This window comes from Telopea speciosissima, chromosome 10 (assembly GCF_018873765.1).
Source record: "Telopea speciosissima isolate NSW1024214 ecotype Mountain lineage chromosome 10, Tspe_v1, whole genome shotgun sequence".
NCBI classification, from domain to species: Eukaryota; Viridiplantae; Streptophyta; class Magnoliopsida; order Proteales; family Proteaceae; genus Telopea; species Telopea speciosissima.
Genome location: NC_057925.1, coordinates 54,539,321 through 54,567,107, shown reverse-complemented (window position 1 = coordinate 54,567,107; position 27,787 = coordinate 54,539,321). Strand labels below are relative to the sequence as shown.

The window sequence follows — 27,787 nt, the reverse complement described above, 5'->3', positions numbered from 1 at the left end:
AGCCTGAACCGAGCAGAAATCGAATTGTGCTCTAACCTGTAAATCGAGACTGAACCGATAAGGCCTTGATTCGGTTTGGATTGGACTCAATTAGGCCCGTTCGGTTTAGGTTTTGACACCCTTATCTTAAGTGGTGTGAAACTGTGAATAATAAGAAAATCTCTTTGTTTACGTATTCCCATAATATATAACTGAAAATTAATTTATCTTATTAAATCAATGTAGATGTAAGCCTTTCCATGTGGGATAATGTCTTATTATTTAATTTGGGGATTTTCTTATTGGTACCCCTCATGGTGTTAAATAAATAATTTGTAACTTTTTTTTTTTTTTTTGTCTATTTAACATGATATACAATTTTTTGTTCGATGACGGGTAATAGTGTCATTTCATATGAATACTTGAAAAATGTGTTTAACAATGATTTTTTTTATAATGACAAAATGTCACTTTCAAATTATTTGAAAATCCGTTGATACTTCTATCTTAAACAACTCTTGAGAATAATCCAAGGGTCAATTAAAAAAAAATGTGTGAAGTTCGAAAAAAATATGAGAAAAACAACATGTTTTCTTATGGTTTTAGATTGATATTGATTTTGGTCCTTGCATCGAATCAGATCTAACCATTTAACACCCTTATGTATTTATATATACACGATAAATCATAGAAGGTGGGCCAACCGTAAGGTTGCTCCATTGATCAAATGGTCACATGTTTAACTGTAGAAACAACCTTTATGAGAAAGCAGGGTAAGATTCAGTGATATTTTTTTGGGTAATTTACACATACCACCCCTGAGGTTTAATAAAGTATAATTTTACTCCCAAGTTTTGGATAATTTTGCATCGAATCAAATCGAACCGATTACACCAAAATTGAACCTCAGGGGGTACGTAGAATTATCCAAAATTAGGAGATAAGATTATACTTTCGTTAAACCTCAGGTGTGATATGTGTAAATTACCCTATTTTTTTGGCTCAATTTAATATTCGTTTTTTTCCCCTAGAAAAGGTCCCTGATTTTGAACCAGAATTCGTATGAATGATATAAGGGCAATTTTGTCAATTAATATGTATGTGAAGTTTTAGCGACACATCGTCGTAACTCAAAAAACCAAAAAATAAAAAATAAAAAATCTCAAGTTTCCTATGATCCTATCCTTCCCCGGTCTCCCCTTCCTCTACCTTCTTAACTCTTCGTTTCGAAGCTACCTGCGTTCTTCTTCTTCTTCTTCTTCTTCTTCGTGACCAAAGGAGAATTAGGGTTTGAAGTTATTGTCTAACTGACAGATCTAAGCCTTCTCTGTCATCTTCCTCTGTTCTTACGGTTTCACCTCGTTATGTCTCTGTCCCATCGGGCAATGTCGGCGTTGCTTATGAAATGCAGATGGGAGATCTCTGAATTCGGTTTCTATTGAGGTAGAGGATTTAGAGCTTCGATGGGAGGCGTGCCTTCCACGCCGCGCAATAACGCGCAGCCACAGGACACGGTGGAATACCTAATCGGCGTCTTCGTGGGTGAGAAATCATACCCTCTCTCCTCGGATTTCTGGGATGAATTGCTCGAGCTTTCTCTCGCTCTCCAATGGCCGCATCATCGAGTTAACGAAGCTTGCGAGATTTTCGGTCGGTAGTTCTCTTAGTTACCACTTATAGTTCTTGGACTTTGAATGGAGTAAAATATTTAAGCTGCGGCCTCGTTGTTTACCTGGAATGAAATCATAAATTGGTTTCGTTTTTGTTCTTCATAACGGGCGAGTGCGTATAGAGAATGCTCTTCACTTAAAATGGGACAATTTCAATTCATTACTAAGAATAGATAATTGAATTTGCTTCAGAACAAACCTAAAAAGGCCTTATTGAAGCTTCGCCTCATGAATTAATGGTAAAGGAACTCCAATCGAAATGGTATCATGCCATGTGGAAACCAAACGAAGGCCCTCTTATGTTGCTTTATCATCCAATGCTGAAATTTCTCATATATTTTTTTTTGGGGGTGGGGGTTTGAGGGTAAATCCTCTCCAATAGAACTGTTTCTGGTATACAGTGTTGAGTTGGATGTGCTGCCTTAAAATGTACAAATTTTGCGTTCTTCCATCACTGTAGAACTACATAATGTGTCGGTGCTGGGGGTTGTCTGCGTTTGTCTCAGAAGCTGCTACAGTTTGCTTTTATGAACTGAATTAAACAATATTTCTTTTCCTATGGTAATAACAATCATTATGTCATTATGTCATTATGTCAGTCTCCCTCGTCATAGCTTATTGCCGGCTTGTAACAAATTTGCTACTGTTATGTTATGTACCACATAGCGAAAAATTTGTAAGTTTATCAACAAATTAAGCTTCCTTATAATCCTTATCCTCGTTGAGGGAAATCTCTGACTGTCTTCCTCTCTTTTCTTTGTAAGTTTCTATGTTCCATCATTTCCCTTGCAGCAATCTAGTGCTTTGGTATTTGTTGTGACTTATGAAGGAAGTCCACAATGATGGACTACTCATGATAGTGGTTGGGTTAGCAACTTGTGCATTCTTCTGTCTCTAAAACCCACTTACTTAAAAACCTATCTGACCCTCCATCCGTCTGCTTGTTACTATATCTAAGAAATTATTGAATGTTCCATCAGGGGCAACTTTAACTTTGGCATTCACCAGCAAGTCCTCATTTTGAGTTTTCTGTGCAGTACTATCGATTTGACAAGGTTTTAACCAAATGCTCTGTTGCTGTTATTACAAAGAGCTCCCACTCGCTCTGAGGCTGGTTGTTGTCTGAAAACGCTTGCTTTCTGTACATTCTCTCTCTCTCTCTCTCTCAATTTACAAATGTCTCCTCTTAGTAATTGCATTATATGGTATGTTTTACTATGTCCAAATGCATCAAAGATGCCCTTATTTACATGACTAGAAGTCTAGAACAACGTCTGAAGGTCTGTTTGAGGCTTTGTAGTGGTGTGTTCTTGTTCTAACTTGAATTTTCAAGCTACTAAGGGGATTGAATTGGCATCAACAGAGTCTGAGCAAGTCACGTTTATGGAATGTTATTGCTTATACCATGTTGCATTTTTGTATGCCAATGCAGTTTTAGAAGTTGAAAATATGTTTTCTTTAATGATTTGATTATGATTCTCTTCTCTTTCTTGTAAAGATGCACACACTGATGCCATTTTAGGAGTTCCTGTATGGTACAGTGATATTAGTATAATAATATTCTCTCGCCTCAACTTTTTGGTGTAAACTTTGTTGTCTTGCTAGATTCTTTTGAATAACTTTGTGGAGTGCTTATTTGGTTTGGTATATTTTGCAGCACGCAACAACTATCATACAAGGCACCTTGCAAAGATTTTGATTCATCTGGTTCGGTGTTTGCAAGAGTCCATGTCAACTTCTGGTGGACCATCAATGGTACATGTCAAGGCTGTTAATGCAGCATGTCTATCGTCCATATTTCTGAAGTATTTAATTGAAAATTGCAAAGGTGATAACTTTGAGGAATTGTACCTATCGCTTGATGAAGGTGAAGCAGCACCAGAAAAAATCCTTGGAGGTAAGTAACTGCTTTATGGCATATGGCCACAGATTTCACTGAGGACACTGCTGTTTTGATTAGTTGTAATGAAAATTGAATCATTTGATAAATGTCTGTTAATTGGATACAAGAGGAAAATTTGACCAAACAAATAGAAGCCATCCACTCTCTCTTTGGTGAATATGTTGTACAAAAATTATCTAATTGGTTGTCTGATTCATTGATGATTTGATGCTAGGCTTCATTTTATGTCTTTTTGGTTTGTGAACAATTCTATATGTACTCTTTAATCTGTCTGCAAGCTTGGGGTAGTTTCATTGGTCCAATCTTCCACATCACATCAGACTGAATTTGTCCCTAAAATACTGAACAGCTCTGGTTTCACTGACCTGGTGAGGCACTGTATTTGCTGGCTATGTTTTACTCCGTTAAATCCATGTGAAGACATACTTTTGTCAAATTTGTTCGGTTTTGTGTCTTTATAATAAGACATTGAGGTCAACCATCATGGAGTTTCTTGTAACTTGCATAATCTCTGTGTTGTGTTATTGTGTTCTCCTGTTTCTTAGTTTTTCTGTGATAAATGCCTACTGAACTTCAGGTTGGTGGGCTTATTGTTATCTTAAGCTGTTAAACAATCGACGTTGCCACTTGGCTTGGATTGCCAGTTCAAATCTGTTTTCTACCTTTCTCAAGTTTTCAGTTTTCCCTGTTGTATGTTGGGTCTTTTCATGTCCAATAGATGATAATCTTATCCCCCCCCCCCCCCTCTTAATAAAAGAAATCAGGGCCTTACTTCTGGTTCTGTTTAATGTAGATCAGAACACTGCAAATTTTGTGATGCGTGGTGTGCTTAGTTTTATTGCCATGTCTGATGTAAGGTATGATCTTGATTCTTCAATAGATTTTGTGAGGTTCCTAAATAATTTATTCTGTTGCGTTCCTAATTTTATATTAATCTTTGTTTGGTTGCAAGTTCTCACATGTACCTCCTACACCATGAACTGCTGAACTTTATGCTTATAGCTATGTCTACTCAGCTTTGTTATGCTCCTTCTCCGGGGCCAGAAGATGTGCACCCATTCCTTGATGCAGCAATGATTCAGGTGACGAAATGGATTTTGCTTTTCTTAGGTGCCTTTCAGAATTTCAGAGAGTTAAATGTAACAGATCCATGGTGCTACACTTTTTACTTCACAGGAAACTTCTTTGGTTGGTTTGGTTGTTCGCAAGCTACTACTTAATTATATCACACGTCCTCATTTTCCCTTGCATAGTGGATCATATTCCACTGTTTCTGGTGGAAGTCAGCTCGGTGTTCTACACAAAGTTGGTTCTGCCGCTGGTATGGTGTTTTCTTATTTATATCTCATTACTTTTAAGCAAAGTTAAAAACTTTCAATTTTGGTGGGCTTTCAACCTCTGCCGACACCAAAAAAATTCGGTAAATTTCGCACGGAAATTTTGATAGTCATTTTGTTTCGGCCCTTGCCGAAACTGAAATATTTCGCAGATATTTTGACATTTCGGTTGAAAATTGGAACCATTCTTTTAAGAGGTTATGCCTTTTTCCTCTTCTCATAAAGATAGAATTTCTCAATAGCTTTACTTGTCTTAAGCATCTCTTTATCTTGCTGATGTTCCAACTAGATTTGGATAAGTTATATTATGTTGCCTCATTGCTTATCTGTATCTTCTCCTTCTTTTTGCACAAGCCCCATCTTTCTGCCAATAAAAGGATAAATAAATTTTTTTTCCCCTTCTTGCATCTTTCCGCATAATAAGTTTCTCGTCATCATGCTAATATTCATTTCTCTTGAAATCCATCTTCATACCTCAGTGATCTTAATGCCAGATGGTTTCTTTGTATTTTTGGTCACAGAAAATTTCTCCCTCCTCTCCCCTTCGGCTGCTGCTTTCTAATACAGCTAAAGAAAACATATTTAATTTTATGCCTTATCCAATGACCCTGTCCATGTATCTTGTGGTTATAGCAATGGGAAACTGATCTGTTTTAGCAACAATAACTGTTACTTCCATATGTTATGCTTCTATAGAAGCCGCTGATACATATTTTGTTTCTTGGTTGCAGCAAATCTTGTACTATTTCCGTTCAGTTATTTTGTTAGTTCAAGTGGTGAAGGTTCAAGAAGCCCGTTGGCTGAAAACAGTCTTTTTGGTTTACTTATTCTTATTCATTATCGAAAATGCAACGTGGTGGATGAGTCCTTCCTAGATAAAAGTGAAGATGATGCTACTATGGATTATCTTCTGAAAGATGGTTCAAATTTTTCTGAGAATCCATACTGCAAGGCCTTAGAAAATGCTAGAGATATTGAGTGTAAGACCATTTTCTTCCTGTTTTGTCCTAATAGTGGCATTCTATTAATTCAATCATCATATAATTCTGTGTAAATGAATCTCTTCTTGTAGTTGATCGCATGGATATTGAAGGGAATGCTCACAGTGGGCCACTTGTGAGGTTGCCTTTTGCTTCTCTATTTGATACCCTTGGAATGTGAGTATCTATACCTTCTTCTGGTCCTTTATTTGAAGTTTGTAGGTAGGTTTCTACATGTTACTTCTGTATTCCTGTTCTGTTTTTTTCAATCATCATTCAAAGATTAATATCCTTGAATGTTCTGTCTCTGATTGGATTTACATTTATATATAACGGTACTATTTATTAGATGTCCTTGAGTTTAACAATTACTGCTCTTGTGCTTATTTCTTTGTCTCTCCCAGTTCCCTCTTTCCATTATCTGTTAACAACTTTGTATTTTATTAGTGAACAGGTATAATAAATGAACAATGGAGGGTTAGTAACACAGAAACTTACAAAATAACCCTCCTTCATTACTTTTCAAAATCCTCAAGCTTGAGGGTTCTAATTTCTAAATTGTGTTGGACGAGTCACTGGAAACATTTGATACAAATCTTGGGAAATTCTTTTGTAATGTCCCCCAAAATGCCTCTGAAAACTGGATATGGAAGAATTCTCCATAAGAAAACCAAGTGCCATCCCCTTCTACCTTTCTTAATCTATGGTTATTTAAAATCTTGACCAAGAAACTATGATATATGGGAAACAGTACAGAGAATGAATCATTGATGTACTTTTATTCGTTACTTCTTCAACCATGGTCAAAACTCAAAAGCACATGAAATAACTGAACTATATGAGCAAATGCTGCAGTTCGTTAATAACTGCAGATCATCGACTCCATCTATTTTCTACATGATGAAGTGTCTTCTGGTATTTCCCTCTCTACCAATGAGGTGATTAACGGTTATTGTCATGTCTAAGACAGCCAATTAGTTAGGTTTTAAAATATTGTAATTGGTATCCGAACTGGTCACCTATCTTGGGATGCATGATGGCTTATCTTATTGCAGTTCTCTCATTAACCATTTCCTCATGTTACGCCCCTTCAGAAAATTTACTGAGTGAAAAATATAATATGATTGCAATTTTCTATGTAAAAAATAAAAAGACAATAAAGCAACAGCATATTTTGTTGTATTTGTGATTTTCTAAAGCCAACTGGTGGATCTTAGGATCTACTTCAAATAACAGATTTATGTTTAATTCTATAGATGGCTTAATTATTACTAGTCATCGAAGTAAATTCTTTTTTGAATTTAATTTATAAAAGTAAAATTGAATAATTGATTTGTTGTATAGTTTTTGTTTATCTTTTTGTACATGGCTATAGCTTGTTGACCTAGTAAATCTGTGCATTGAAGTCTGCTCATTGCTGACTAAAATACTACTTCTTGTTTATTAAAAAGAAAAAGTAAAAGAAAGTAATGCAAGTTTACGGACTCAGAAGTCACTTATTTTCGTGTAACTAAATTGTGTACATAGAATGATGCACATTAAAATTTTAGCTATGGTTGTAGAGGCAAGGGATTTTGGGGTCTACCATCGCACTACCCTCTCTCATGGTGGAGTGAAGGGCATCATTGGATTATGTTCTCGGAAGAGAGAAGGGATAATGAGTTGCCACCTAGATTAGGGTCTAGGACCTAGGAATTTCTCTTTTCTTTTCAGGAAAGAGACTGACTCTTTGAAAGTACTGGTCAAATTAGAAATTCTGGGGTTGAGTCAGATTACGGACATGGGAAGGTGTTAGGCATCTGGTCTACCTGGTAAAACCGGTCTTCCCAACTGCTCGGCACTCTATTATACAATAAGCATTCTCCAAAAGTAGTGTGGCATGTAAAGCACAAAATAACTATAAGTTTACACATTTACCAGTTTCTAATGTGCTACACAAAGGGTTAGAGATATAAACAATGAAAGGGAAACTAAACCCTAAATAACTACAAAAGCAAAATGATTTACAGAAAAATTGGCAGCACAATGGCTAATGTAAGACTAGAACCAAAATAGGTCTAATCCCAGGCAGGATCAAATAGAAAAATCTCCAAAGAACAAAAAAGAGAGCAATGGGATCTCAAAATTGGTTGCAGAAGAATGATGAGATCTCAAGTGATAACCAAAAGAAAGAATATCACAAAATTAATAACCTTCTGAAACAGCATTGATCTTGATGTGGTAGTCTTCAAGAAATCAATGTGACAATCAGTTGAAAGAAATCCCAGCAGCTTGTAGCACTCTTGAGATTGATTTGAACAAAATTAGGGTTTGGATTCAAGAATCGATGGAGAGGGTGAACCCTGGTGCAACGGTAAGGTTGCTCCATTGTGACCAAGTGGTCACGGGTTCGAGTCTCTGGAAACAGCCTTTCTGCGTAGTGGGGGTAAGGCTGCGAACATTATGCCCCTCCCCAGACCCCGCAGTGACGAGAGCCTTGTACACTGGGTACACCCTTTTTTTTATTCAAGAACCGATGGAAGGGATGGGGGAAGGGAATGGGCATCTCACCCTAGGCCTCTCAACTATCCTATCTTGGGATTTCAACATTGCATAAGCAATTTTTCTATTCATTCAAATTGGTGTACAATGCTGGCCTCCCTTACAAACTTATATAGAAGACTCAAAAATAGACTTAGACATTAAAAAGGAAAGGCCGACCCTATCCTTAACTAGTAAGGTAACTTAAATTGACTAGGAAAGTGAAATAATAAAGAAAAGAGACTCAAAACATGACTCTAACAAACTAATGAAGTAAATCCCGTTTTCGTACTTTCTGCCTATATTTTAGGCTCATTAAATTGGCCAATTACAAAGTAAACACATGGGATCAAAGTCCCAATACATATATGACCCAACCCCAAGCTCATTTTCAATGACATGAACCCTTTAGGTGACTTATCTACATCAATGGCGTAAAAGGGTTAAAACAAAAATGAAACATGAGTATGAGAATGGAACGGAAGCAAATACATAGGCAAGTTTAGAACCAGCCAAGTGGACGGTAGCCAGTCTCAGGCAGTATTGTTTAAATAACAACAATAAAGTCAAGAAGCATGTAGATAAAGCATTAAAACCAGACAAGTGGATGGCATATAACCAATCTTGGGCGGTATTGGTTAAATAATAACACTAATAAACATATTCTGGAAATGACCAGAAGAATATAGTAAATAATATTATCTGAGAATGATCAGATGTATAGAAAGCTGTAAATAGCAGGAATTAAATGACAAGAATTAAATATATTCCGGAAATGACCAGAAAAGTACAACATAATCCACACTTTGAACAGTGACCCAATCACTTGTGGTTATGCCGTTGTCGAGATCAATCTGGTACATAGTTGTCAAGGCGTCCAGGCACCTTGGTCAACTTGGGCTCCTAGGCGGACGCCTTGGATGCCTTGGTTGCTTTGATTTTGGATCCTCTCCAATGCCTTGGGTTGCCTAGATGCCGTGACAACTATGATCTGGTATATCCCCACTGTCTATAAAGAACAGCGGTGATAAATGTTGATCAAAAATAGAATTAAACAGAAAATTGATTCAATCCTTTATAACATAATGAAAATAATACTGTTTGAGCCTTAAATGCTTGGCATTGCCACAAAATAAACCCCCTTTTGTGCCAGGGTTTAATGAAGGCAGAAAAAATGGAATAAATGAAATAAAATAATGAATAAAGAATTGATTATACTTTTCAATTGACACCAGAATAGGGTCAAGGAGATGTTCCCATCTTAGGTTGTGTAGTTTCCACTTCTGCAAGGTTACTTGTGATAATCAGGGATTTCCTACACTATTTCTGGACATTCCAGACTCTGTCAGAGTTTCTGGGGTTTCCCAGTCTTTTCTAGGGCTTTCTATGGTTTCCTAGGGTGGAAAATTCAAGATTTTTCCTTCCTTTTTTTTTTCTTTCTTTTTCTAATGATTTATATATATATATATATTCCAAGCTGTGGACGCGCGGACACACAGTTCTGGACATGCCAACACACGGTGCTACTCCGATTATGCATGCACGTAGTGGCTCTGACGCCTGCGTGCTTGGGTCGACCCGGATTTTCTATTTTTTGTATTTTTTTCTTAAAAATTTCAAAAATTCATATCTCCCAATCCATTAGTCCATTTTTTGCTACCCAAGTGTCGTTGGAAACCTTGTGACGAGTGCTATCCAATGGTGTGAGATTTGGGCATTGATTTGGCAAAAAATCTGTTTTAAAAAAATGCTTCAAGTGTGGGGTCAATTTGGAAGTAATTTACAGAAAATAATGGCCAAATCGCCTCATTTTCACGCCATCTTTTAATACAGAACTTTTAATGATAAAATGCACCTGATTGTGAAGTTCAGACCAATTTCGAAACCGTTTAATCGGTTAACCCTCGCTAGGGGCAATTTGGTCATTTTAAAAAAACCTTCTTCGTTGGAAAGGGAGAGTCTCTAGAGAGTGGCCTAAAATATCCATTTCATCATTGTTGGGAACATTTCCAAGGTGACAAAATGTTGTATCTACAATGGTGCACTGGTTTGTACAAACAGATCTACACTTGTATGATTATAGACTGTGATATACACTAATGTAAATGATTCCTCTTCTTGTCAGTCAGCCCCTTTAATTTTTTCCCCTGTTATTTTATTCATTTAAGTGGAATGTATCAATATTTTAAACCATACGCTGAGATGAACACTTAAAACTATTGATAAGGCCTGTCTCCCCTAAATGTGACCAGCATGTATTTTCCCACTTTCAGTAAATAGTTGTATAAAGAACAAACCATGCATGCTTTTGAGTCGATATCCAGACTCAACCTGTTTGGGATTTGTACTTGCATCATTGACCTCCAGACTACTTAGGACAAGTGCATGCTACACAGTTCCATCTTACAATATCAAATAGTCTTAAAGTATCAGGCGTGAAACTATTGACTGACTAGTTACTCTTTTTGGATTAATATTTTTGTTGTCAACTTTTCAGCAGATTCTTGGCTGTTCAATCTAGATGTGAGCCACAAGACCTTCCTACAAACACAGAATTATCCTGCCAATTTAGATCATGGAATCTATTTCTAGTGACTTTGAACTGATCCTGTTGGAGAAATCTTGATACCTTATGAATGCTCATGGTCTGTCCTGCAGGAAGATTAAACTATATGTGTCGACTGTCCACCTTCAGTCAAGCAATTTTCATCACCCACAACTGGTGGATCTCATGGCCCTCCAAATCCTTGTTGATGATTGACACAACTCCGTTTCATGATTCACCTTATCTTATTTCTTATCAACACTCTACTAATTCTTAAATATATTTTCAGTATGCGAGGTCCTTGATGCAGATCAATAGATAGATACTCTAAAAGAGGAGCAAAAAAACACTGAGTCAACAGCTCATTGAGTTGACTCAGTTGATATTTACTGATTTGATTCAGTTAGACGGGTGTTCTGGTTCACCATAATAACCAGGTCGTGGGTTTTTTTGTTTTCATAGTTCCTTGTAAGGTCTGGAATACTCTTTATAAATCCAAGCCAAGTTGGATTTGTTTTTTAAGATTCCTAGTTGTATTTGGAATACTTCTACAGCCTAATGTAGGATAGTTTCTTTAGTTGTTTTGTTTGTTTAAAATTCCTTTTGTGATTAGACTTGTTTCCTATTGGCTGATAGCATTCCATGGCCATTATTAATCAAGTTTATGGTTTTCTACTTAAATTTGTCAGGCTCTAGGTCTAGGAGCCCCCACCCCCGCCCCATGATTTTGTATAAAGATTTTATTGGCTATGGCTATTATGAACTGTGAGAGACAGATCCTTGCTACTGTCAGAGACAGCAGCCCCTCAGTGAGACTCTGAGGTTGACTGGAGAGATTCTGCGGAAACATACGATCTTATCTGACCGTTAAGATTGTCAGTTCTTGAAGTTCCTAAATTCCAGGAACATTACTTGCTATTTCTGAAACATATCCTCCACAGACTTGTATCAAATTTTGGGGATTTGTTCTACTCCATCATACCTTCTTTCGACCAGGGTTTGAGGGTAATCAGATATTTTGATCTTGAGTTATTAATTTCTCTGACTCTGGTTTAATTTTGTAGTTTGTGATCCTGTCTATAGAGTTGCAACCTAATACCTGTTGATAGGTTGAGACAACTCCATTAGTCTTGCTTTTGATCTTTTGGGTTTTTCTTGCTACTATGGCTTTTCCCTTCCCTCTTTTCCTGACAAGATGCATGGTCTTAATTACATAATATGTTTCATTTCCTTCATAAGAAGGTACGAGAAATTACTGTGGGAACCCTTGAGCTCTGGAATACCATTTGTTACTTGCACAAAAAATGAAATGAAAAATAAAAATATTCACTCGTAAGTTGAATAGTGGTACAATGGAATGGTTGATGGATCACTGTGCTTTTGGTGCATGGGTCTGAGGTAAAGCTATGTCACTAAGATTACGTTCCCAGGTGTTGACTGGTCTGACTAACTGGTTCCTGTACACTTACACATGTTTATTTACAAACCGGATAAATTGTAATGTGCGGGGCCCCCATATGCATGCCCCATTTCTACATTTATCTGGCTGGCTTCTGGATATGCAAGTGGTTTATGTGCAATCTGATTGCTGGGTAGGGACGGAATTGTTTGTTGTGCTTAAGGTATTTTGAGTATATCCTAACAGTTTTGGCTCCATAGGCACTTGGCTGATGAAAGTTCTGTTCTACTGCTGTACTCATTGGTGCATGGAAACTCGGATTTTTTGGAGTATGTCTTGGTGCGAACTGATTTGGACACATTGGTAAGCTGAAGCTTTCAACTCCCCATTATAAACTGTGTTGAACTCTTCCTGGCAAATTGTTGCTCTTTGAACGTTATATGTCTGTATTCATTATTCCTGTGGATCTTAACCTAGTTTAACAATAGTGTACATGTTATTCACTTAATGTTGAATTTGACTTAGTGGATTTCTAATGGGTGCTCTTATGCATTCAATTGGAACTTAGGGGCTGTTTGGTAACGTTTCTATTCTGAAAAAGTATTTCAGAAGCTTATTTTTTTTTGTTACTTTGGAGTATTTCTATAGGAAAGAAACACGTCTCGTAATGCTGAGTAAAAAGCATTTCTTAATCAGGAAAGAAATAAAAACATGTTTGTAATGCACAGTTACACAAGTACTTCTGCCACTCCTGCAAATTACTGTTAAAACAACTCTGTTTCCCACGTGGAATCTAAGTAAGATTTTTGAAATGTATCTCAAAATTATTTTACTATACCGGCTACATGGCAATTTCATACCATTCAATAATAACAAAAATTGCCATCATTCAGCAATATTCATTTTTCTTGTACATATTAAACCAACTATGTTGTCCACTTGGGATGTAAATAGGATTTTCAACGTGCATCGTAAAATTACTGTTACACCAACTATACTGGCCGTGTGGCAGCTCATAACATTCAATAGTTACAAAAATCCCATCCTTAAACAATATTCATTTTTCTTGTACATATTAAACCAACTAATGGCAGCAAGAAGCTTTTGTCCATCATTTCTTTGGGGGCAGGGATGGATGTCGTTTCGACGCTTTTGCCCATCTTTTGAGTTCTATAGTGTCTTATACATGACAATTGAAATTTGTACTCATGCCATAATAATTCAGAAAATTAGACGTAAGAAAATTCAACGAGTTGATGGATTCGAACTAACATCTCTTGGGGAGTCCCAAGTGCTTTACCTGTTTGGGCTAAAGACTCACATACAGGAAAGCAAAGGAGTTGAATTCTGATTGAATAAGACAATCATCTGAACTAGCACAGATCATTAAAATTCAGTATGAAGATAGCATGAGAGAAAATGCTACAAGTAATCTTGAGTACCCCTGAATAGTGATTGATTGAACTTGACAAGCTCCTATTCCTATTTAAAAAGTTCCAAACTGTTCTATCCTCTTTTCAGAACCATCTTCATAAGTTCAAATGACCCATCAATCATCTCAAGAGGCTTTACCTGATGAGTATTCCAAAATCGCCCTGGAACCACAGTAAAGAAAAAAATTGAACTATAAAGGAGACAGAAAAAAGTGTGTGGATCACCAGAATAATCAATCCACACCCCCTCTTCCCCCTCCAAAAAGAATAAGTGGATTTCAACATCAACGCATCATCATAATTTCCACATCCCAATCAATAGACTACTGCCAATACAAAATGCTTTTAAAAGCAGTCATGTCTTTCACTAAGTCCTTTTTCCCGATCCGTTTACATCACCTCAATTTATGTCCTTGACCCCTTTCCCTCATTTAGAGTTTTCGAATCTCACAAAACAACCTGTCCCAGTTCTAATTCTAGGTCCACATTTTTCTCATTTTATCCCAAAGAACAATCAAACCAAGATAATAGAAGTAGTTGACAAATAAGGAACAACAACCCAATTTTAACATTCATTAAGTCCATATTGCAACCATCTGATTTCCCCCATCTAGTATCTATTATAGCTCAACGATTCATTCTAATTGCATAACAAGATTAAGACCATGGATGGAGGTGTAGTGGTCTCGAACAGCAATGCATCAGCCTTATCAGCCAAAACAGGGGATGAACGTGGTCTTCCTCTCTCTTCTCAGTGTCTCATCTCTTATGACCCAATTGGTGCAATGTTTCATCTTGCTCAACACAGTAGTAAAAGAGTAGAAGTAAACACTACTACTGGAATTGAATGGCACTGCATCATGCATTCAAGTGCATTCCTTCACTGCTTTCCCTTTGGCGACAAAGCAACCAGTGTTTTTCCGATCAATTCTCATAGGGCTTCTCATCTGAAACATCATTTCTTTAACCAGTGCCTTCACTGGCGACTCTCCCCTAACAACACTATGCCTTCCCGCCCCACAGAAAACAATAACAGCCGCCGGAATAACCAATCCTCCTGCTATGGAATGCTGATCTCAGCTCTTCCATCCACTGTAACATGATCACCAAGGTAGAACCCAAGTACATTCCGTGCAAATCCAACTCCCCTCCGAACAACTCCATCTCAAGGTCTTCACTTGCACTGGAGATCCAATCAGTTCTTCAACCAGCAAACCCTTTTCTGTCAGCAACTTCTCAATCAGTCCTTCCATCATAACGGTAACAAGCTTGGCTCTTGAAGAAACGACATAATTGTCGGGCATGAATTCAAGACGGAATTGTAAATGCCAACCAAGAACTGAATGTTTGAATCCTTCATCTTGCCAAACAATGATACCATTTCTGATAGCTCTGAATGGGTCCCATATGTCGAGAGAACGATTTTCGAGCAGATTGTATCCATAACATGCCCTGCATCCTCCATCAGTCCAAGAACCCTTGGCATCTCCGTCAAAGATCCCGTTCTCCCATATCCATATATGATACACTAGACGCTTACTGTCTGCTCTTGATTCAACACACTTCCACTCTAGTGTATGAGTAGATACTGCTACTTCCTCTCAAACCATAGTAATTTTATTTGATCAAATCATTGAATCGTTTCTTTCTCTTTAGAGAAGGCATCGATTGTATCCAAAACATACCCTCATGAGAGAACGACTTACCTCTGTTAAATCCCACACCCAGTGACGTCTGTGACCTACCGACGAAGCTTGGCTCTGCAAAATAGAAGAGATCAGTGACTGCAAGATGTGAGAGAGACTTCAGGTAACTTCGTGCTGTAAGACAACAGGTTGGCAATGAAAGGTAATGTACTAAGAAAGCGCAACAATACTCGATAGGGTCAAAATCGAAGGCAGTCAGTATTATTCGACCAGAGGACGTATAATTTATAGACTCAGCAACAAAGATTCCAACAATTAGGTGCTTTTTTCAATATACCTCTTTCTCATAAGGTTCCACATGCCTGTCCAAAAAAACAGAAAAATGAACTGGTGTTACTGAACAAGTTTCTGTTCTATTACTGTTCTTAAGGAACAAAAAACCACAGAAACACTCCAAAAGAACGTTACCAAACAGAGCCTTGTTCTCAGTTACATTATGAGGATGTTTGTATAGTGTAGTATTGTCTAATATAAGGTAATGACAGCGTAGGCTAATTAAAAGTATCTCTGTATTTGGTGGGGAATTGACAGCTGATGCCTATTCTTGAAACACTTTACAATGCTTCGAGGAGGACGTCTAATCAAATCTACATGCTGTTGATTATCCTTCTCATACTAAGTCAGGATTCAACCTTCAATGCCAGTATTCACAAGCTGGTGAGAGTCGCCCACTAGACTAAATTATGCTGACTCTTTAAATTCCTATTGTACCAATATTTTGTTTCTTTTACAGATCCTGCCTAGTGTTCCCTGGTACCAAGAACGTCTCCTCCATAACACCTCGCTTGGTTCTTTGATGGTAATAATACTAATAAGGACTGTGAAGTATAATCTATCCAAGATGCGGGTATGGCCTGAGTCTCCTTTCTTAGCTGATTTCTTTGTGTTGATGTATTTTCCCGTCAACTTTATTGAGAATACTTTGTATTTGTATTACCATGGTGTGTGTGTCTGATATTGGATTTGGTCAAAGTTCAAGAAGTCGCTGGCTTTCTTTTAGGTGTAAGTTTGTGGTTTATGTTCCATTCTCATTTTGCCTTTTGAAATTACTCCAGGATGTTTACCTCCATACGAATTGTCTAGCAACTTTAGCAAACATGGCTCCACATGTTCACCGGCTGAGTGCATATGCGTCGCAGAGACTGGTTAGCCTTTTCGATATGCTTTCGCGCAAGTATGGTACTCTTTCATTGGCACATCCTCTGTTTGACATTTTCTTTACTGGATTCCCCCTCACCTTTCCAATGCTACCTATTTCAGATTTGAGATGATGGTAATTGATAGCTGGTCTTAAATATCTGATTTCTCTACAGGTATACCAAATTAGCGGAGTTAAGAAATGATGACATGCTAATGAATAAGGCCAACTCAGTGGATGGGGGCAACGTCACAGAAGATGTGGTAGACCTCTGTTGTGTATTTCTTTTTACGTCTTGTTTATCCTAGCATTCATTTTGTTTGTGTCTCCTTTCCCTGTTCCTTCTCTAAACAGAGTTTAATTATTACAGTCAACTGAGTTGCACATCTATACTGACTTCCTGAGAATTGTACTGGAGATCATAAATGCAATCCTTACTTATGCATTGCCTCGGAATCCTGAGGTATTATCACTGATCAAATAATGTTGGATACTGTTCAAAAATATATTTATTACATGCTGGAACTATTCCCCCCCTGGTATCTTTCTTATTCAAGCAGGTTGTGTATGCAATAATGCATCGTCAGGAGGTTTTCCAGCCATTCAAGAATCATCCACGCTTCAATGAGCTGCTTGAGAACATTTATACTGTATGGAATCAAGTCCTATTTTCATTCTATGGCATTTTTTTTGAAGATTATGCTCATAAACTAATTTTTTTGGTAAAGTTGTTACTGTGGAATCTTTTATTTCTTGACATTATATGATTCTTGTGATGTTTTTATTTTACAAAAGTACTTAATGCTAGTGTATTAAGTTGGTGGTTTTCATATAGGAACTTCTACAGAAATGAAAATTTATTTTCAGTAAGAATAAGAATTGATGTTCATGGACTTGACTATGGTATGACGCTTTGACACAATATATATATATATATATATATATATATATATATATATATATATATATATATTTATTTATTTATTTATTTATTTTCTTCTCGTAAGCATGTTGGTTTAGAAGATATTTTTAATAGATTGGGCATTCATTGATTTATTTGCAATGGTCTACACTTTTTAGTCTTGAATTTGGGTGGGGGGAGGTTTGATGGGACAGATTGAGATCATGAATTTGACAGATGTTTTGATTAGGGTATATGCAACATTTTCTTTCATGTATACCATACAATTAATTCAAGGAGGGCACTTGAATAAAAAATAGATAAATAGGCTCCAACAAAATGATGACAATAAACAGTTGCACTCTGGAACAACTAGAGTTGCAGCTAGAATAATCAAGTTCGTTTGTTACGATATAGAGAAGTACATTTCGTGACCAGCAATCCAAGAAGTAAAGACCTGTGATGGCATTCACCTGAGATCCCTCCTTGAGAGCATTTTATTCAAATCTTCCGTCTTCATCATATCTATGGATATGAATTTTCCTCCTAAGCAAAAGCTTATTCACATCTTTTCCTTTGAGGTGGACCACCATTCAATTGTTGTATGGATTAATCATTAATGTAAAATTAGCAAAAACCTCAAAATTGACCGGGTTAAGCCACATCCCTTAAATTTTGATGGGTTTTCTGGAGGTTTTAATGTAGACCAGTCACAAGGGATAACCAGTCCACAAGAGGATCGAAAACTTAAGGTCCAGTAACGGTAAATACATCGATAAGTTCTCAGATTTGCAGGATGTTTCAGAACAATTAAAAAAAAGAAAAAAGAAAAAAGAAAAAAGGAAAAAAAAAAAAAAGAGAGAGATCTAAGAAGGGAAGAAGAAAATAGGGTAGTCTCTGATGCAGGAGCTATGGCTAGGACTTGATAGTTTTATTTTCTTTTAATTCTGGTTCAATTTTAGTTTGGGTCAGTTTAAGTGGTCATGTGACTATTTAATTGGTTATGTTCAACTTCCAATGTAGGATAGTAGTTTGTTGCTATTTTTTTTGGTTTTATTTTAGGGAGTCATGTTAGAGATAAACTTCCATGCGTGGGAGAGTTATAGTCTGTTTTAGAGTCCTGATTTCATGTAAAGACTTATTTATATTAATAAGATACAGGACTAACAAGCCTCGCGTTGAATTAGAATACAATTTGTTTTGTGCGTGTCTGGTCTGTTACTCGGTGAAGCTTGAATACCCACTGATCCTCTCCTCCTCCCTCTCTCTTTGAATCGGGTCTGAACACTCCTAAGCTCTATTTTTTAGTAATTTCTAGTTGAAGACTGATCGTAGGGCAGAGCTGTTCGTATTACAATAAATCCCCTGTTTCTGAACTTCAATTTTGTTTATTTCCTTTCTTCTTTAATTTCCAGAATAGTCTATTCTTTTGAAATTTTAAATCCAGATATATCCCAGCTATTGTTTACTTACTTTTAAGGTCCAGTTTGCTTAAAAATTTACGAATTTGCTACTGAACCTTTAATTTGAAATACCTATCATTCTTGTGGGCCCATAGCGAACCCATAATCAAGGTATTGAGTCCGGGATTGCATCAGTCTCTCTCAGACTCAGGTCTCTCACCTATGGCATCTCACCATACGCTCTCAGAGAGCAAAGCACAAAGCTATGTTTTTTTTCTTCTAAATCTCATTACTCAAATTCTTGTACAAGGTTGTAGCCCCTTACAAACTTTTATAGAAGACTCAAAAACAGATTCAAACACTAAAAAAGAAGGCCCAACCCAATCCTTAACTAAGAAAGTATAACATAAACTAACTAGAAAACTAAAATAATGAAAGAAACTGACTCAAAACATGACTCTAATTAAACTAATTAAGTAAATCCCGTTTTTATACTTTCTACCCATATTTTAGGCCTATTAAAGTGGCCCATTACAAAGAAAACCCATGGGATTCAAAGGCCCAATACCTACATAACCCAACCCAAGGCTTATCTCCAATAAAATAAGCCCTTTAGGTGACTTATCTGCATCAGGTTTGGTTGAAGGGATTTTAGGATGTCTGTTGAGTTTATTTGTTATTGGTTGGTGGTGATGTTGACTTTTGTTCCTTCTTTATTGCTCATGCTGTTTTTTCTTGGCCTGCATATCCTTTCTCTCTTCAATTTATCTTTTTCTGTTGTTCCTGATTAAAGAATATGGGAAAAAAAACTGTCCGGGAGTGTGGCCTACGCCAACACTCCAATGAGTCTAGCTCTCTCCTCATATGAAAAGACAGTTCTACCCCCTTGTTTTAAGGAGGAGAGAGATAGACACATGGGAGTGCTGGCATAGGCTACACTCCCAGACAGAAAAGTGCTTCCCAAAAAATATAGAGTCATACAACTATGCAATGTCACCGGCAATCGGCTCACGGACGATCAGTTCCAAGTGCATGCTACATTACAAACATGGATGGTAATAAAACCTGAGCTTTATAGCACATAGTCAAGAGCAAGCTTACAAAACCTATATTCTATAGCCCTACTAATGTCCAGAATAGAGTATGTTCGATCAACTAGTTCCACTCCTAAAGCTGCCATGATTGAACAATCAAAACTTACGCTGAACGTATGCCTTATGTTCCCCATCTTTTTTGGGCTTAAATAGAGAAGCCCCACTAGAAATGTACAGAAAAGGTGCATAAAGGAATCTTCTGTACTGATGTAGTGCTAGGAAAAATATTCGTCTCTGTAGCATGTGCCTTTATAACACCGAGTTTGGGAGGTTTTCATTTCCTATTAGATTCACAATTGCCGAATTTGGATTCCATCTTCTTTAGGAAATTTCTCAATCAAAATTTTCCTCTCCCCTTCCTAGGACAATGCCACAGCCTATTTCTTCCCCTTGTAAGATAATCTAGATAATCTTCTCCGATCCTAAATATATGTTCCTTGTGTAGGTTGGGTTATAAGTAGGGGTTCAAGTGGGCAGGCCTGGGTTGGGAATTGATAAATTAGCTCGAGCCTGTCATGGTCCTGCTTATTTTTGTTCGAAGTTGATTCTAATTTTGGCCTGACTTGCACCCCTTGTCATAAGAATATTAGCACTTGTGATATGGTCACATCAAGTGCAAGACTAGGATCCATAGGATTTTAAACATGTTATCTACCTTGTTTTGTAAAGCTTTGTTTTTTGGTTGGCCTTGTACTTTGTCTAAAGGATCTTCCTTTTTTCTCTTTCTGTTATTAAGAAAATCTTTGGGGCAGAAGAGGTAGAAAGGGAGAGCTTTCTATTTCAGTAGTTTTTTCACATTTGATGGATGTGAAGTCTGTCAATCATCTCTCTTTTACTCTTCTCCTCCCCTCCCCCTCTTTTCCTGATGAATGTCGTCTTTTAGTCATTACCTTGTTGCAAAGGAGGATTCTCTTACACTTGTCCCCTCCCCATTATAATTTCTCTCTCCCCTTTTCTCTGTGGCTGGGAAATTATCTTCTTTCTTGAGTTTATTTAACACAAATATCCTTTATATGGTGCTGGCACTTGGCTCTATTTGGTGCCAGAAGCAAGTTTAGTGGTGGAGGGCCGGTCAGGAGAAAGGGATGATTCTGAGAGGGGATGTCAGTTGCAGAGGAGAGAGGAAATCACATAAGAAAGGGGAGGGGGGGGGGGGGTGGAGAATCGCACATGCATAGCCCACAGGCTTGAACCACACAATTCAAATCTTATTCCATCATTCAACTGCTCTCCGTTTTGGATTACATGGCGATTTATAAAAACCAAAACAAAGACTCGTAATTAGACTCATAAGACTGAAAAGGAAGGAAATCTAAATTTGCTATTAACGACTCTAACTAGGACTCAATGCTAGAAACAAACTCTTAACTCTACGACTCCAGCAATAAAAAAAAATTACAAAATAATTCAAATTCCTAAATCAAACCAATTACAAGATAAATCATAAAGTAAAATATCCTACTTAATCAAAAAACCCAAATCTAGACCTGGTTTATCTCCGTCTGAATAACCAAATGTGCTTCCTGCATCAATTAGGTTCCGAGAACTAGAATTTTACATAGAATCTCTGTTGTAGTTGGAGAAGCTTGTTGGTCTCAATAAAATTCCTTTTAGGGCATTCACGTGGGATCCATCATCAGGGACTGTAATTGATTTTGTGAGGTCCTCCCTAGGCTTGTCAATCGGTACGGTTTCGGTAATTTGGTACAGTTTCGGTACGGTACCAAAAATAGGTACCCAATACCGATACCGTACCGTACCGTTTAAGAACCCTATTTTCAATACCGCAACCGTACCGTTACGGTACGGTATGGAAACGGTATTGGTTCGGTATGAAAAACGGTATGTGGTGTGTGAAGTTTAAGATTTGAATGTATTTAAAATGATACAAGTAGTAAAAATGCAAGGGGATCCGTGACAGTTTAGTTATTAATGACATATTAATATTGACAGTCTGACAGAAAAAATCAAAAAGATGGTTTATTGTTTTATGTACAAAACCATTTAATAGATGTACATGGGACAGTCTGACAATAAAGGGTCAGGCTGGATATAATTTCTTTATGGTTTCAAATTCAAACTGTGTGGTCAAATCACTCGGCTGCTTTTACATTTATTTAATTTTACAAATATACCTTTTAAACGGTACGGTTTCGGTATATACAACGGTATTGTATCTAATACCGATACCGTACCATACCGTGGTCAATACCGTTTGACCATACCATACCGTACCCTTTTTGCAACGGTACGGTTTTACACGGGCGGTTTCGGTTACGGTATACAGTTACGGTTCCAAATTGACACCCTTAGTCCTCCCTCTACCCTTTATTGAGTGGGTAGTCTCCAACCCCTCCTCTTAAGTAATCCTTCAAGCTACATGGATGAGCTCTTAGAGATAAGTTGGGGCTTGTGATCTGGGTAAATTCAATTTTGATTGGTGTTGCTGATTCTGTGAAGCTGAGAGGATTTCCGGTGGACTTGGCTTGTTGTCCTATTTTTCAGCTTGTGGTGGAAGGGTAATGCAAAAATTGACCTCTAACCAGGGAAACCAGCGGGAGATCAATTGCAGCAGTATCAATACAATAAAAGAGCAAAAAATTAAATAACTAAAACTCTTTTAGCTATTTTCAGTTTACATATGAAGGAGAACATCTCCCCTCTGAACTTCGGATTCGTTCAAAGAGAAAGAGTAGTACTTTCTATTTCTTTCTCCCTCTCACCACGTGAAAGCTGTTAGTTGAACTAGATCCTTATTACCGTTCCTGACCCATAGCCAGTAGGGAACTTACTCTACCTATTGACTTGCTCTTTCTCACCCTCTCGACTTCGCCAAAAGCGCCTTCTGTTCCTTCCTATTCTGATTTGTAGACCTACCCTCTTCGTTTGATTGTAAGAGCATGCGAGTCAAAACTCTGCCACTAGTCATGATAAATTACTAGTGATGTGGGCTTATAGTCGTTCGGCTGAATTTTCCATTTCACATCAAAGAAATTTGCGTAATGATCCCAAGCGGTGGGGTTGTCGCTGCTATGGCAAGGGTTGAAGAGGCTTTCAAGGGTGGAAATGCAGAACAAATGTCCAATACTCGTTCGTAAGCCCCCTTAGAGATAGGGGCGAGGCGCCTTGTCTACGTAGCAGAGCGACTAAAAGAATAAGAAAAAAGAAGAAAGGGATATAGAAGGGGGGGAATAGGATCAGCTATCTCAGCCCATCATCCTCTCACCCACGGTATCTCACTGTTGCCGCATCTCACAGCTTCATCAATAGCTCTTTTCTGTTCAGCCGCGTACTTATTTGTAATAACCCAATTACAAAGCAACCCAATCCTAATCTAAGTAAGAAACTAATTAATAAAATCCATAAAATAGAAACTAGACTCTAAGTAGGATTCCCAATTAGGATTACAACTCAAATAGGAAACTAAATAAGTGTCTAATAATAAAAATAACACCAAAAATCAACTCCCTAAGCCAGCAGTCCATATCAGCCCCCAAATCACTGTTCACGTAAACAGTAACTTTTTTCCTCCCCCCCCCCCCCCTTTGGTCTTCTTCATGCTTCGATCTACATCAAAGGGGACTCAGCTAGAGTCGATGGATGAATAGCTTCAACTACAAAAGGCTTTGGGAGGCTTACTCCTCTTGGAAGTAGAGTAAAGCGTTGAGTGCCCCTATGATGATGCAGGAAAATTATTGGGGGGGGGGGGGATACCCAGTGCAGAAGGCTCCCGACACTGCGGGGTCTGGGGAGGGACATAATGTATGCAGGAGAATTATGGAAGTGGTTTTATTTTAGTGGAAACAACCTTTGGGTTGGGTTAAATATGCATTGGGCGTCCAATGGGTTTTCATTGTATTGAGCCACTTTAATGGGTCTAAACTGAGGGTATCAGTCATACCCTAAGTTGAAGTAATAGTTAGAATTGGAGTTGTTTTCAGACTGTCGATTAAATAGCTAGTTTGATTAGTGTTTGGTTTAGGCTATTCTTAGTCATTTTAAGAGTCAGATTTTTAGAGTTTTTATATACTTATGTTTCCAGCCGTTCAGTTATAGGAGTTTGAGTAATAGAATTTCCAACCAAGTAGCATCGCAGGTGGATTTCTTGTTTCCCTATTCCTTTATTGTATTTGGTATTTTATTTCTTCCACTCCCAGGTATAGTTCAAGAACTCGCCGAAATCTCGGTAATATCTCGGTTTTTTGACAAACCGAGATGAGATTGAAGGTGAAATGGAAAGTTACAATGTCTCGGTCAAGAGCTCGGTGAGATCTTGGTGGTTTCGGTCATCTTGGTGGGAAATCTTGGTATACAAACACCTATTTATGCAAACCTTGGTATACAAACACATATTTATGCCAAAAACTAGGGCAAACACTTATTAATGCCTGATATCATTTAAGTAAATGAAAATCATTTACTTAAGATATTATTCATAAATAAGCAAATACCCCCTATTTGAATCCAATAAAAATAGTTTAAAAAATAAAATTCCAAAAGAATAAAAAGTCAACCCCCCAATGCAATTACAAAAACTGGATTTTTGGTGGTTGGAGCAATTTTCAACTTTCTAACGCTGGGGGTTTACTCAAATCTAAAAATTCCATAAATCTTAATATGGTAAAACATTGCTAAAAACCAAAAGTGCGGCAAAATATTCATTTGTTTTGATGTCCAAAAAAAATATTTTCATTAAGAGCGATTTTGACAGCATTCTCGCACACCAAGTTAAGTTTGACTGGTACATAACTCCTTTAATATAAATCAGATTTAAGCAATCTTGGATTTATTGGAAAGATTTCAAAACAAAGCTTTCAGATGATGCCTTTTGGAATTTTATTTTTTAACTATTTACTTTTGGAATTTAATTAAATGATATTAGGCATAAATGTCTGTCCTGGTTTCTGGCAAAAGTAAGTGTCTGTCCTGCTTTCCCACTAAATGGAACTCCTATTTGGACTGATAGTGCTATTGTGTTTAAATGACCCAAAATAGGCTGTATACCAAGTTTCATGACCAAACTAGGTTTAAAACCCACCGAAACCAGCCATCGAGTTCCAAAAGTTTTTTTTTTTTTTTTTTTTACCCCAACTCGGTTTTCGGCCAGGGCGAAACCTGTACCGAAACCGAGTTCCTGAAACATGCTCCCAGGTCTGTTCCTTACCTTTCTCAAGCTTTGCAGCGCCCCTGTTTTTGCTACTGCTACAGCTAGCTTTGATTACTCAGAATTACTTTAAAACTGGTCTTGATTGATCCCAACTTTTATATCTGCATTTTATTTGCTTAGTTTTATTGATTGCGAGTGATAACTGTGAGTTTCTAAGCTTAGATTATCACATTCAATTATATCAATCTCAGCCTTGTGCACAAATTCCTTTATTACTATGGGCTTCAAGTTTATGGCATAAATGGAACATTTAGCCTACTATAATTACATTCAATTATATGAAATTCTCAAAAGTACACCCAATTTATGTTGATGTTCAACCTTTGTAGGTTTTAGATTTCTTTAATAGTCGCATGGATGCCCAGAGAATGGATGGGGAGTGGTCTGTGGAGAAAGTCCTCCAAGTCATAATTATCAATTGCCGATCATGGCGAGGTGAAGGAATGAAGGTAATTGACAATTATGATCTCAGGGAAGGGGTTGGGGTTTGTGCATTATTTGGGTACATGTAACTTTTTTATTGCCCTTCAAGCGAATAATATCTTGTGGGATTTCTATAGTTATTTTAATTTGGATTTTGTTCTTTTGTTTTAAATTTTGACAGATGTTTAATCAATTGCGATTCACGTATGAGCAAGAAAACCATCCTGAGGAGTTCTTTATTCCATATGTTTGGCAGCTGAATCTATCTCGCAGGTAATTCCTTCCTATTTTTTTCTTTTCGTGTGGGTTACTGTTTGAAAGGGGTGAAGGAACAGGCATGTAAGGTTAGCACTTTGCATCTGTATCTTGGTATAAAAAATTGTTGGGATATTTCCATCCAGAAGTTTCACCTGTGATGTCAGTCCAAAATAGAATGAGGATTTGAACCAATCAACCAAAATGAGATGAGGATATTACTGCTCTAGTGGTGCATGGTGCACTTTTCCTTAGTTATTTTGAATTGAAGTTCATTGCTTACACTAGTCTTGTTTCTATGATTACATGAATTGTATGAATGTTATTTGCAATTATGCAGACATTGATTTTGTAAGCATGGTTTGTTACATGCTGAAAGTTTCTCTTATAAATGGTTCTGACAATTTCCTGGCTTGTTCTCTTTGCCAGCTGTTTCAGTTTTAAACCAAGTGCCATAAATTTGTTCCCAGTCGATATGCCTGTTGAAGTAAGTACACTTTTTGCATTCAATTTTTTGCTGCTTTTTATTTTTTTCCCCTCCTAGTAGTATGGTCTTTCTGTTGGATAATGATATACTTGTTTAGTACATATGTTGTCAGAGCTTCCATTTGGTCAAATTGAGCACTTAAAACTATCAATATGGTTGCCTCTTTGTTTCATTCGTTTTTGGAAGAATGTCCTTGGAAGTAGGCTTTTACTTGGATGGCTGACTCGTTTGCATGCTTTGAATCTGTTATTATGGCAGTCTGATCTTCAGTTTGTAAGATATGTAGGATGTGTATTGAAAACTGAAAGGTTCAAAAACACCCATGTACTTTTATCCAAAGTAGTTGCATTTGGCTGCTACTTGGAATTGGTTATGTGTTCCTCAGAGAAGGTTTACCAGGTAGGACCATCATGACCTTTTAGGTAACATGTTCTAAAAAGTAGTTGTAAATAGTACGAATCTGGATCCTATGCATCTCTCTCTCTCTCTCATGCACACATACATGCAAGTATGTACAGACTCCTTTGCTTCAAATGAATACTACCCTGATTATGTTAAGATGCAGATGACAACACATACCGTCTAGGTTCACATTCACACATAGATGATTCAGGGGTCATGAATATGTGAAAGGGAACTTGAAGGATAACCCATCTAAGCCATAGCCCAGTGCTCATGGTTGGTTTTGGCGGGCAAATCAGCAAGTCATGGAACATCTGGGGCATCGGGCTGGCCCAGCAATAACTGGCAGCCAATCGATGTAACAAGGTCCTATCATTTCTTTTACACCATGGATTGGAAGTTTATCTGTGTCATCCAACACAGTCCATTTCTTGAAAAAAGGCTATATTTGAATAGCATTTTCTGCACCTCTCCCATTTTCAAGAACTCTCTGCATGTTCTCTCTCCGGTCTTTACCAATTTAGGTGGGTGATACTCTTTCACAATGATATTGGTTTGTTGTTTGTTCTGTAGTCTGTTGTTTTTCTTATGATCCTAGATCTTATAGCATGTCATTGTCATATGTGATGTGTGCATGGGTAAAATTTTAACTAGACTTGGCTACGGTTCTATATTTCTGATAGATAAAGAAGTTTCAAATTTTATGGTTCTCACTGTTCGCTTCGCAATCTTGGTTCAGTCCCAAATAAGATGACAGGATGATTTATTTGCCTCAGGAACAGAAGGCTCCCACAGTTGAGGAGTGAAGGATCAAACTGTTGAGTTCAACGTGTGGAGGGAGGTTGACTTACGCAGTTGCTGGCAGTGCTTGAGGGTACTGGCAACAATCATAAGGTTTTCAGTAAATGTGTAAATAGATATAGTAGAAATTATTCTTCTCATTCTTTTTTGTTTATATGTTATCAGTTGATGTGAATCTAATTGTGGTGAGGGTTCCGTAAATGAATTGATATACCACCATGTTGAATAAGAGATGTTGCTCAAA

At 37.4% G+C, this 27,787-nt stretch overlaps 1 protein-coding gene across 2 annotated transcripts; it reads left to right on the top strand.

The window, feature by feature from the left end:
* Nucleotides 1-1,178: 1,178 nt before the first annotated feature.
* On the top strand, nt 1,179-27,787 carry LOC122642585 (dymeclin-like). 2 transcript variants are annotated; one of them, XM_043836094.1, is made up of 18 exons: nt 1,179-1,629; nt 3,307-3,546; nt 4,346-4,409; nt 4,505-4,634; nt 4,729-4,873; nt 5,621-5,869; nt 5,962-6,046; nt 12,594-12,696; nt 16,004-16,129; nt 16,206-16,319; nt 16,528-16,646; nt 16,786-16,873; nt 16,981-17,073; nt 17,171-17,260; nt 25,505-25,624; nt 25,780-25,871; nt 26,283-26,340; nt 27,519-27,787. In XM_043836094.1, the coding sequence occupies exons 1-18, from the start codon at nt 1,443-1,445 to the stop codon at nt 27,546-27,548; spliced, it is 2,133 nt and encodes a 710-aa protein (XP_043692029.1). In that variant the 5' UTR covers nt 1,179-1,442; the 3' UTR covers nt 27,549-27,787. The 2 variants fall into 2 exon arrangements, with proteins under 2 accessions (XP_043692029.1, XP_043692031.1); XM_043836096.1 differs by lacking the exon at nt 16,004-16,129.